Genomic DNA, 13,171 nt, shown 5'->3' with positions numbered 1-13,171 from the left:
CAGCTGCAGCTGCGAGCGTTGCGAGCTTCCGCGAAGAGAACCATGGAAGCCTACCACAATTGCTGCGGTGACTCATTTCGTAGGGACCTCGAGGTGCCGCTTCAACACCCCCTCGGCGCCGTTATGACTAAGTGCGATCGGCGGACCAACTATTGCTACTGAACCCGCTACCGCCGATCTGGTCTGCTGTGAGCAAGAGAGTTCCCGAGGGAATGCATCTGGTGGCAACGTCGCATGCGCCTTTCAAGACGCAAGACAATGGAGAACCGGGGGCCACGCGGTGGGGGTCAGCTTGGGGAATAAGAGGCGCCTCCTTTGGTCAAGAAGTAAGCCTCGAGTTCTGCGAAGCCCGTCTGGCCTCGGTGGGGGCAATGAAAGCTGTGCGTACGTGTGTGTGTAAGCCCTGCCGCTCAAAGGCGGCTCGGCTGCGATGACTGGAACGGTTTTCCCTCACCTAGGGATCTAGGGAGAACGAAGTGTTCTGTGATCCTAGTGTGTTCTGTGATCCTAGGAGTGTTCTGTGACCCTGTGAATCTAGTGATCTAGGGAGAACGGAGTGTTCTGTGAACGCCTGCATCTTGTAAACCCCAATCCTTATGTAACACCCCGAAAGGGGTCTTTAAGGAAAATAAAGTGATGTGATGTGATGTGATTTGTCGCTGCTAGGGTGTGCTCGAGAAGGTGCCCGTCATCGTGCTCTGTCGGCGTGCTCGTCATCGTGCTCTGTGCTGCATGTTTGGAGCTTCGTGCTCGCATGTTGTAAGCTTCGTCTTGCGTGCTCCATTTGGGAGCCACGCTAGACTGTCGAATGTATTTTGTTTAAAATGTAAATATCTGTAAATAAACCCTGTTCCCCTAGTTCCTCCCAAGTTCCTCCTTACGACCTACAACCCTTACAACTGGTTACCAGCGGTGGGAGCGTCCTCCAACTCTTACTGCACCTGCCGGAGAGCATGGGTTTATTTGCGTACAATAATACTTCTTGGGTGGGTGTGTAACGTTTTCCAGCACTTTCGACACGTTTACGATAACGCTCAGCCAACTTTTCTTTGCTGATGATCATTTTTAGCGGCATTCTAGAACTTCCGCTGCATGCCACCGCGGTTTTCGACGAGCCACCCAAACCTAAGTAAGGGAAAGTGGACCAATCGCAGACGGCGTACCACCCTCCTCATCCGGTTATCGATTTTCAGTGCACTGGCTCGGCCTCATTGAATCGCTCTCCACTTGAGCCGTGCTCCTCGCCTCTTATCAGGCAATTAGATAAGACAAGCAGCTCAGTGTAGGCAATGTTATTCGTTTTTAAAGCAAACAAAAGTGACCTCCTATAAACGAGGAAAGCGTTTGATTAGTCTCTTTAAACAACCCTGCGAGACGCCGCCCGATGCGTGCGTCAGCGGTTACGCAAAAATGGCGTCAGGAGATTAGAACAAAAACATATCGGAATAGTTTTACGTTATATGGCCCCAGCACTCAGCAAGCCCTATACCCATCGCAGATTGCTTTCAAAATAGTTGCCCGCGCGGACTCGCCATACACAGCCGCCGCCCTCGGAGTACGGTTCATCACCATAGCTTCCTCCGTGTGCAGCCAGTATATACGATGTAACAATTCTATTCGATCCCTCGCGGCATCTAGTCTGTACGCGTGAACATGGGAATTCCCGCAGCGAACACAGGAGTGGTGTGGAGACTCGTTCCCCTGCAGGTCCCGCCACACAGCGCCCGGCAGAGGGTGCAACCAGGCAGGGGTGCAACGTCCCCGGTTGGGTCGGACCGGTGAATGCGCGCTGAAACACCTATCGGGCGGTTTCCGGCTAGAGTGGCTGGCATTCGACCCAGCAGCCATCGGGCAGTCAAAGGAACCGATCCTCTGATCCCGGTCTATCATCCGCATGAAATCGCTCCAGACAGCACGGGTGCTGAATGAACACCGACGGCGGCGGGTTTCTAGCATCTTCGGGACCGTTCATCATGGTTCATAATGGTTCGACGCGTATGAATAACGCGCTAAAGAACAATAACGGCTTGTAATGATCGGAACATCATCAGCGCACCTAGCGGTACCTGCAGTAGTTTGCTTACGTCATCAATTCACCTTGCGCCGCCGTCCTTAGCAGTTCATGTCGCCGCAGCGCTGTCGTTATACTGGTCGCATCCAGTTTCATAACATTGATAATGAAGCAGGGCAGTGTGTTCATAAGTGGCACAATGCTCACGCATATACTTAGACAACTTCCACAGAAGTTTCTGCGTCTTTTTTTTTAAATTACAATTACGATTTCTTTCTGGCTACTTTCGTAAAAATAAGGCGATTTGAGACCTTCGAGTGCACGTAACACAACGAAAAAGGCACCAAAATGAAGATTCAAACGAAAAGGACGCCCCAAGTTAGCGTAGAGCTATGTACGGAGGAGCAATAATGCGTAATTATACGAACTGAAACCCTGCTAAGTGCGCCCGTTACAAGTGCGCATGCCTAAACCCGGAACCGGAAGCGTGGCTTTTACTTAACGAAAATATAACCCGACCCTGCAGACAGTGCAATCTAACAATGTGGGCCGATCCCGAAAGTTTCACAGTCTAAACAACAAACCACAAGGTACAGTAATCCGTCCAAGAATAACTTGTCTTTCTATGCGTCAACCGTTAATGAAAAGCCCTCTTTTAATTTTTTTCCCTATTCAGGAGCTGATGTATCGCGGCTGCGGCCCGATATTAAGCTTCGGTATTATACGCGCACACTGAACTTTGTGATATGGAGGAACCGGATCCGCACAGTGACCTATGGGCGAATGAAGCGTTCGCAAGGCTGATTATTCTCCGAATACAGACGATTCGGGAAATTCGCAGAAATTACATCCACGGTAAAGTTCGGTTGAAAGAGTCCCGACTCCCGTTGAGTCATTCGCAGTACTAATTGCCAGTGACTGCGAACGACGATCCAGACGTCAGCCCGAGCTGTTCGGAGAACGGGTCGAGTCGGGCTGTCGTTTCCACGGGAGGTTGTGTGACACAATGCGCAAATGAACGTGCTGCATTTATATAGAAATTAATCAGGAAAACAAAGCAAATACAGTGGATTTCGCACAAACGAAACGCACTTAAACGGAAATTTCGGCTAAACGTAACGATAATAACTTTGGTTGACCATTCAGAGACACAATGTAAACGAACTTGCCATAATGGAACGGAACTTTTTGTGAACGGGCGAGTGTACCCACCGAAGCGCAACGCCAATCATAGTAACAAACAAATCAAAAGTGCGCGGAGGGCGCAACGTCTGAAATTGGCACGAAATCTGGCGGCAAGTTGAAGGTGTGGACTGCGAAACGACGATGCCTGCCGGTATTGCCTACTGCGGCAACTTCCAAAATCCACAAAGGAACGTGCAGAGCGCGCTCGGCGGCACACTCACCTTAGGAGCAGCCTGGGCCTCTTCCCCCGCGACAGACGGGATCGCCACTTCGTAGTTGGCCAGGCTGCTGAGCAATGTAGCCACCCTTGGACGGTCGGGCATTTCCTCCTGCAGCGGCGAAGAAAGATGCACGATTAGGAACACTGCTGCCGCGTCAAACACGCGCACTTGTAGTCTCTTTCCACCTGATCAGATCCACGCTGCCGGCACCTGCGCGTTTCGGAGCAAAATGAATGAATGAATGAACGAATTTAATTGAAAAAGGGGTGGCTCCTTGTTGTAAGTCGGAGGTCAAGAAGATGAGGAGGGTATAAAGAGGAGGGGCGGGAGTGAACCACACTACCGACGCCGAAGACGAGACGCTCCTCAGAACGTCAACGCCCCCGGCGGAAACGAGAGGTCTCATCTTGGCACTGAAGACGCAGATCCGGCCAGCCATGCCAGTCTCCAGGGTGTTACGGCTGCCCCCAGTTGTTACGGGGACGGGTGTTACGGGGACGGGTGTTCCGGCGACTTTCAACAGCATCTGCTTGATGCTCGAAGCAGATTGACCATAGGAGAGGGCCCGGCAGGGAAGACGAGATGATGTACAAACAAATAACATAAGTTTAATACATCGTTAGGGGTGAGCGGTGCGCTCCAAGGCAAAAAGTACGGAAACGTTCGGCGTGCGTGCTCCTGCATGCAAGGGCAGAAAAGATATCTTTGTGGCGTCTCGCTGGCCTTCTTATACGCTACACCATTTGGGCAACCTCATTCTCTCTTGCTCGCTGGTAGAATGCCTTGTCAGCCCACTGGTCAGTCCACACAAAGGAATACGGAGAAAAAACACACTCACTGGTGTAGATGCGGGGAGCGTAGGTCACGTCGGGTCAACACACTGGTCGACCCACACACAGGAATTCGGAGAGGAACCTTTCCCTGGCGTATAGGGGGCGAAGGTCGTAGAGAGGAGAGTAGGATTTGCACTGGCGCATAATCCCGTCACACACATATGACGCACAAGTCTTTTCGCATTGACGAGCGTGACGATTAGGCACGTCGAGTCTCAGGCGCTTGGTATCCGTTCCATTCATCGCCGCACACAGTGAACCATAACAAACTGCCCCGCCACCGAAAGAGATCCCGATGGGCAGGGGAGGTCATCCGCTGGCCAAAGGGATGACGCAGGTCGGTGCTCGTAGTCGTCATAGGTTGTCGCACAGCTCTCTGGAGCGCGAAACACTGTGGGCGTTTTCCCACGACTCTCAACGCTTCGGGCCGAGTCTGGATGCCTCAGAAGGGTCTGCAACAGTTTCTCGTTCATAGCACGCGTCGGCAGAACACCGAGACTCAATCGCTCAGTCAACAAGCGCGAGACAAATTATTGCTGAGCTCCGCCAGGCTTATTTCCCACACCAAAGTGAGTTTTACAGAACTTACAGCAGCACTAAATACATACACGAACTTGTTATACAATTCACGAGGCATCACTCAACCCAACTGCGTAAACCAAAATAAGACTCTTACAATCATGTCAGGGGAAAAAAAAAACAAAAAAAAAACGAGTGTTGGGAAACGTTTGAGGCTGATTCTCGATCTCAGTGCTTCGCCTCAAGACGTTGGCATTGCCTCTGAAGACCCTCTTTTTACAACGCATCTCAAAAGAATATTGCTGTAAAGCGAGACTCAAACGCAGGAGACGGCCACTTTTGGAAGCCATTGTCTGCAACCATTTGAGAGGACACATGATTCGTTTCGATGATGAACCTCGAGCCCAAAATATAGCAAGGCAATTTTTGAACAGCCCATACAAGACATGAGCATGCTTTCTCATTAGCGCTGTACGCCTGTTCTCGACTAGTGAGTTTCCGACTTGCGTAAAGGAGGGCGTGTCCCTCCTTGCTCTCTTCCTTTTGGCATACAACGACCCCCATGTATCGCTCGCTCGCATGGCATTGAAGCACAAATCCCCTCGTGTAGTCCGGCGATCTTAGCACGGGCTGACTCGGCAGCGCGTTTTTCCAGGGCGTTGAAAGAAGATTCTTTTTTTTTTCGTCCCAGAGGACACTCTGTGGCTCACTTTTTCGAAGAGCATCAGTTAGACCGCTAGCTAGTTCAGAATAACCAGGGATGTAGCGCTGATAGTACCCGGCGACCCATAAGAAAGATCGGATGTCGGTCTTTGTGCGCAGCTGCGGGGAATCTTGTATCACAACCACTTTTAGCTCAGAGGGACGGCGACGACCTTGTCCGATTACGTGACCGAGATATGCGCGTGCGCCATTTGGCATTTTGGTGCCTTGATGGTTAAGCCTGCTTCACGCAAGCGGGCCAACACTCCCCTCAGATGTTGCATATATGCTCCGACCAGAATCCAGAATACATCGCGACATCATCTAAGTAAGGCAAGGTGACTCTACCTGTCCTCGCAACACTTTGTCCACAAGGCTTGAAAAACAGTACGGTGCGTTTTTCAAACCGAAGCTTAGGATCTTAGGGCGGAACGTTTCAAACGGTGATATGAAAGCGGAATATCTGCTGGCCTATACTCTGTGAGCGGAACCCGCCAGTAGCCTCGAACTAGACCCAGGGTAGAAATCAATCGGGCGCTACTAACTTTCTCGATGCGCTCTTCGATGTTTAGTATAGGATAGAGAGAGAAATAAACTTTATTGTGAGACCAGGCTTCTTGAGCCCAAAGGTGGGTGGCCTCCTCAGTCCAGGTAGCCATGGCTCGCTGCCGCCGCCCGAGCCCTGTTCACCAACCGCAGCTGGCTGTCAGGGTCTTGCGTCACCAGCAGAGCCTCCCACTGGTCTTCCAATTCTTCTTCTGACTCCGCCTCTTTCTGCATGTTATCGCCTGGTGGCGATGATGATGGTTGTGCTTCTCGATTATTCCTGCATCCAAGCACCATAGGGCGCAAGGTGTTGGGCGTGTCCGGCGGGCAGAACTTGCAGTCTCGCCCGTAGATGCCCAGTTACATGGCGTGCAGCAGTGTTCCGTGTGGGTAGGTTCCAGCCTGTAGTCTTCTCCAGGTTACCGCTTGGTCCCTACTCATCATCTTATGCGCGGGCGGGTAGCGACGCCTCTGCTTCCTGTAGTGCGCCAAGATATCCGAGTACTTCTTGGATATGCGTTCATCATCCTCGTCACAGTCGTTGGTACGTGTTCTCTGCGCGTCGGAGGTGGCTCGGCGTGCATGATCTCGAGCCGCGGCGTGCGCCGCCTGGTTCCCCGCGAGAGACTCGTGTCCCGGCGTCCAGAGGATTTGTGCTGCTTCTATCTTGGTGCTGTTCAAGACCTGAAGTGCTGCCTTTCCAATCAATCCATTCATATACCTTCTGCATGCTTCTTGCGAGTCCGTCACCACGATAACCATGGCCTTCTTGCACGTTGCGATGGCCAGGGCTATGCCCACCTCTTCCGCCGTGCTCGCGTCCTTGGCACGTATGGATGTGGCTGTAAGATGTGGCTGCAACGTATGGGGTCCCGTACGTGACGATGCTCGTGAGCAGCGCTTGAATCATTTTCGTGCAGTCTTCTTCCTTGAGTCCGTGGCTTTTGCTCGTCACTCTTTTGATAAGGTGGGTTATTTGTTGCACTGTTCTCTGAATTTTTTCCAACTCTGCTCCCCCGGCCCCGTCCTTTTGAATCAGGAGTCCGAGGATGCGGAGCGTCGTAACCTGCGGAATCATGATGCCTCCCACCTTTACTACCGGGTCTGGTATCTGCTACGGTTGTCGGCCTCTTGTGCGCTTTCTTAGCACCAAGAGCTCCGATTTTTCAGGTGCGCACGTCAGTCCACATGCTTCCAAGTATTTTTCCGTAGTGTCAACCGCTTCTTGCAGAGCGTCTTGCTGTTTACCTGTCGACCCTCCCGTAGTCCAGATGGTGAGGTCGTCAGCATATATTGCGTGACCAATCCCTTCTATTTGCTTCAGTTGCTTGGGTAGTGAGCTCATCGCCAGATTGAATAGCATCGGCGAAATGACGGAGCCTTGTGGCGTTCCCTTTCGCGGTATGTCGAATTTCTCAGAGCGTAAGTTGCCTATCCCCACTGTGGCTGTCCGTTCTTTCACAAAATCTTTGATGTAATTATATACTTTTTCGCCGCAGTTATATACGTTGAGGTGCTGCAGTATGGCTTCATGTGACACGTTGTCGAAAGCCCCTTTCACGTCAAGTGTCGAAAGCCCCTTTCACGTCATCAAGTGCGAGGATGGCTCTTTTGCTGTGCATGTCCAGCTTGTCGATTACTTTTTCCTTGATTTGCAGCAACACGTCTTGCGCGGACAGGTGAGCTCTAAATCCGAACATAGTGCTTGGGACGTGTTCGTTGTCTTCGAGATAGTCGATCATGCGGTTGTGCACCATGTGCTCGTAGAGTTTTCCAGCACACGAGGTTAGGGATGTAGGTCGAAGGTTCTGCACGCTGATGGACTTGTTGGGTTTAGGTATCATGCTTACCTCGGCATGTTTCCATTCCGGTGGTACTTTACCTTGTTGCCAGCACTCGTTGATGTATTTTAAGAGCGCGTGTACAGAGGGTCCGTCAAGGTTCCGGAGTGTCTTGTTGTTTATTCTGTCGTACCCCGGCGCCGTGTTGCGGGTGAGCTTGCTCAAGGCCCTCTCGATTTCTGCTTCTGTGAAGGGCCGATCCAGTTCTATATTTGGGTTGCCTCGATACTCGTCGAAGTGCGAATCTACAGTTATGTTTCGCTCCGTACCGAGGAACTTCTCCTTCACTTCTTTGATAATGTCTTCTTCTAATGTTTCGCTCCGTACCGAGGAACTTCTCCTTCACTTCTTTGATAGTGTCTTCTTGTAAGTATAGGATAAATCTGATTTTTAGAGTTCGCGTTTCGCCTGCGGTAATCTACGCCAGGACGCGGATCGTTGCCCGGCACCTCAACTAAGATCGAAGGCGAGGTGTAATCGCTCTCGCAACACTCGATCACACCTAGAATCAACATTTTTCCCACCTCCGTATCCATAATCTCACGTTGGCGCGGTGACCCTCGACAAGCCTTTCAACGTACTGGCTCCGAAGAAGTGTGCTAGAATGTCGTGTGTAAAAAGCGATGTCCTTCCTGGCCTATCTACAAGTAAGTCCTGAAACCCCTGCAGGATTTCCTGCAACTCCGTCATTTGTTAAGCTCTAGCGTCGCTTTAGAGACTAGTTCCCTAATTAATTGTTCCCTAGCCTCTCCGTTAGTGACTGACACGAGTCCCGGCAGTTCTACCGGAATCTTTTCGGGAATGTTTACCATTATGCTTAGAATTGCTACGCGTTTCTTGTAAGGCTTGAGCAGATTACAGTGATAAACCTGCTGTATCTTCCGCTTTCCCGGCAGGCTTATAACGTAGTTCGTGTTCTATAGTTTCTGAACCACGTTTGCGGGACCTTCCCAATGCACCTCGAGCTTGTTTTTCTGCGATGGTCGCAGAATCCTTACTTTAGTGCCGACTTCAAATAGATGGGTCCTGGCTGTCCAGTCGTTATACGCCTTGGACTTATGCGGGGTTTTAGACATGGCCTATTCTGACAACTTCTGCGCCTTTCTTACACGTTCTAGAAGCTTAGTACGTACTCGATCACAACTGGGTCCTCCCTGCGTCCTTCCCATGATTAGCGGAGCATGCGTAGCGGCGATCACATCGAGCGGCAGTACACGAGCTCTGCTGGCGAAAAACCGGTAGCTTCATGCGGCGCTGTCCTCAGCGCAAGCAAGTAGCAGGCAAGCACAGCTCCCAGTCTGTCTTCCTTTCGAAGCATAATGCCCTTAACGCGCGCTTCTTAATATATTGTAGCTTCTCTACGGAACTGGACTGCGGATGGTATACTGAGCTATGAGTGAGCCTCACCCCCCATCGTTCTAAAGAGGGCGTGGTTAGATAACTAGTATATACACGGTGCCTTGGTCGGACTGTACTTCCGCGGGAAAGCCAACTCGCGCGAATATCGAGAGGAGCGCATTAAGTATATTTCGACCGAACTAATTTCTTTAAGTGGACCGCTTCGGGAAACTTAGTAGAGGGGCGAATCGCTGTCAAAATATGACGGAATCCCGAGGCTGTTACTGGAAGTGGCCCTACTGTGTCGACTACGAGCTGGCGAAATGGCTCAGTGATGAGCGGCATTAGTTTCATCGGCGATCTTGCCTTTTCAACCGGCTTCCCCACACGCTGGCGTGTGTCGCAAGTCCTTACAAATTGCTCTGCGTCGCGGAAACAACCTGGCCAATAATCCTCCTGTAATAGTCGATCCTTAGTTGTCTTGACACCTAAGTGACCAGCACAAGAGCTTCCGCGCGACAAGTGTAAAAGATCCTGTCGATACGCCCAGGGGACGACCGGCTGGCCATACGTGATACCCCTGTGATCTAATACTTATTTTACAGTAGGCCGCCTCTCTCATAAAAATTCACGCTTTTCCGTGCCACACATTCGTTTAGGTTGCGTCGGATGTTCCGCAGGCTGACGTCCCTGTTTTTCTCGGACTTCAAGGCTGAACTGTCGATCTCTAACAACCGCTGTAGCCTTCCGACGTAGGCGCTGCAACTAAATCTGGCTCTTCCAATAACTCGGCTGATGCCACTACCGGGACCTATGCCTGTGCGTATCCAAACTCCTGCTGTTCCAACGCGGCGGCATTCTCGATCTCCGCTTTCTGAGGTTCCGAACAGCCATTCCCCTCAGATAGTGCCGTTCCCGCAACTGCAGTTGCAGTTAACTCACGAGCTTTCGATCTTGTTAGTGCCATCACGCTAGCCTCCCGGAACCTTGGCCTTTTCTAATGCAGAATCTGATCCGACCTATTTGAGAACAGGTAAGGGCACAGCGGAGGAAGTGTAGGCGATACGGTAGCTTCCGTCTGAAGTGGGCCGAAAGGACCTTTAATAGATACTTTTGCGACCGGAAGACATGCACTGTGAGCTTCTACAGCTTGCTTAATCCAGCCGCGTTCACCCGTAAACATCTCAGGTTCCACATAGGAGCTGTGAACCACGTTCATAGTAGCCGCGGAGACGCGCAGCACGCGACATTTTTAAGTGTTTACCTCAAGGTCGCGCATGTACGGTTCGAGCATCTTCATGTTCTCGTAATTGCAACCGACCGATGAAAACACTACCTTTACCTTTTTACATTGCGCAGCAATGTGCCCTGGTTTGTGACAGTGGTAGCAAAGAAGAGTTTCCTTGATTCCAGTTTCTTAACTTCAGGGGTCCCTTCCGACCCTGAAGTATTCAATTTAGAGGTACCCTCAATCATAGGCTCGTCCTTTGTTTTTTCAAGCCCTTGCTTCGGCTGCCGAGCCTGCAATTGGGATCGCCTTATCCATCGTCGCTGACTTCGGGAGCCCGACGCGTCACAAATTATTCGGCTAGATCACCCGCCGCGGTTGCTCAGTGGCTATAGTGTTGGACTGCTGAGCACGAGGTCGCGGGATCGAATCCCGGCCACGACGGCCGCATTTCGATGGGGGCGAAATGCGAAAACACCTATGTACTTAGATTTAGGTGCACGTTAAAGAATCCCAGGTGGTCGAAATTTCCGGAGTCCTCCACTACGGCGTGCCTCATCAAGTGGTTTTGGCACGTAAAACCCTATAATTAATTTTTTTTTAATTCAGCTGATTCAGCGGCTCTGGCTATCGTGCTAACTTCTGGCATATCCTGAACCCAGTACCTCACGTCCTCAGGTAAGCGGTTATACACTTGTTCAAGTGAAAAGCACTGAACAACCTTCGCGTGATCACCATAGGCATTTTGTTCCTTGAGCCATTCCTCTATGTTTGACATAAGTTTAAATGCAAACTCTGTATACGACTCATTCCTAGCATTTTCCTTTTCGCGGAACTTCCGCCGGCACGCTTGTACTGACAGCCTATACTTCCTCAGCAACCTGGACTTCACCTGATCATAATCCCCGGCTTTCTCTCTAGTTAAGCGAGCGGTTACGTCCGTTGCCTCGCCAGGTAACAGTGTGAGCCACGATTCACGGGAGAACCCGTCTTTGTCGCACATCAGCTCGAAGAAATAAAGGACCGCTTTATTTCTGGCATCTTTAACGATACGCGCTCTCCCGCACTGTTTCCTTCACTCATCTGCCCTGCTTCTCGAGTGTGTACCATTTCAAGCTCAAGTCGGTTCAATCTAAGTGCGTGTTCCCTTTCCTCAAGCTCTTCCTGTTCTTTACATTCCAGTTTTTCACGTTCCCATTGTTCGCCCTCTTCTGCCTGACTTTTTCCAGTCTCCCGCTCTCTGATAATCTCCAGGCATTCCTTAAGCTCATCATCCTCAGCCTCTAGAGCAAGAACAGCCTCAATCGACTGTGGTTTTCGGAGTGCCTCAGTGACATTCCGTTGCAACTTCTTCGCTAGCTCCAACTCCGGTTTACGCAACGACTTCAAATTCATGGCTGTTTTCAGTGATGCTCTACCGTACACAATTATCTTGCCGCAACCTAACTAAGCGACAACACAAGCTCGAATTACGCGTTCTTTTCTAACCCTTCAACAAAACCTGGCAAAACTCAGCAGAGAAAGTCACACACTCACCACCTTGCAGCCAAGAATCCGGCGTAAACCATCGCAAGCGCTGCATTCAGTTGCGACTTTGTAGACGATGCTCGCAGATCCATATCCGTTCACTGCTTACCAATTGCTACGGCTGCCATCAGATGGTATGGGGTGGGGTTTCGGCGGCCTTCAAAAGCGTCTGCTTGGAGCTCGAAGCAGATTGACCATAGGAGAGGGCCCGGCAGGGAAGACGAGATGATGTACAAACAAATAACATAAGTTTAATACATCGTTAGGGGTGAGCGGTGCGCTCCAAGGCAAAAAGTACGGAAACGTTCGGCGTGCGTGCTCCTGCATGCAAGGGCAGAGAAGATCTCTTCGTGGCGTCTCGCTGGCCTTCTTATACGCTACACCATACGGGCAACCTCATTCTCTCTTGCTCGCTGGTAGAGGGCCTTGTCAGCACACTGGTCAGTCCACACAGAGGAATACGGAGAAAAAACACTTACAGGTGTAGAGGCGGGGAGCGTAGGTCACGTCGGGTCAACACACTGGTCGACCCACACACAGGAATTCGGAGAGAAATCTTTCCTCGGCATACAGGGGGCGAACGTCGGAGAGAGGAGAGTAGTATTTGCAATGGCGCATAACCCCGTCGCACACATATGACGGACAAGTCTTTTCGTGTTGACGAACGTAACGATTAGGCACGTCGTGTCTCAGGCACTTGGCATCCGTTCCTTTCATCGCTGCACACAGCAAACCATAACAAGGGCGAAGTCTCACAGAGATTTCCGCGCGACTGGCCGTTTGAGGCACTTTGCGAGTATTCACGGGCTTCCATACTCAGAAAAACACTTTGATGCAGCATGTATTGAGAAACAGAAAGCTGTATCGGTAGTCTTTTGTGCTGTTCTACATTTCTTTCACTGACACTTCTCATCTAATTATAATATTGAAGAAGTTGATTAATTAAGACTAATTATGTAGTTAATCGGAATGCAAAAGCTAACTTGAGTATCCCCAAGCCACGGCAAACGATATGGTTCGTTCCAGCTAAGTAGAATTTGCATATTTTTAATGTTTCGCTAAAGTTATGTGGGACACGCTGTATATAAATGTGCGAGTTAGATAAAACGATTTTGCATATAATGAAAGCATCTATTTTGTTGTCGTGGTTTTTCAATAAAGCGACGCTGAAGTACCGCAGTTACACTTCAAGCATGTAGTAGTTTCTATTCCGCAAGGTG

General features: G+C 50.6%; 1 protein-coding gene across 5 annotated transcripts in view; it reads right to left on the bottom strand.

Annotated features, from left to right (window-relative positions):
- Positions 1-13,171, bottom strand: part of kcc (solute carrier family 12 member kcc) — a 436,470-nt gene that overhangs the window by 163,513 nt on the left and 259,786 nt on the right. For all 5 annotated transcript variants that reach the window (XM_065424384.1, XM_065424386.1, XM_065424383.1 and 2 more), the window contains one exon: positions 3,418-3,525. In XM_065424384.1, the coding sequence (XP_065280456.1) occupies positions 3,418-3,525 (108 nt within the window). The remainder of the gene's footprint in view (positions 1-3,417; positions 3,526-13,171) is intronic.

Source organism: Dermacentor albipictus, chromosome 1 (genome assembly GCF_038994185.2).
Source record: "Dermacentor albipictus isolate Rhodes 1998 colony chromosome 1, USDA_Dalb.pri_finalv2, whole genome shotgun sequence".
NCBI lineage: Eukaryota > Metazoa > Arthropoda > Arachnida > Ixodida > Ixodidae > Dermacentor > Dermacentor albipictus.
This window is presented reverse-complemented; position numbering and strand designations above follow the sequence as displayed.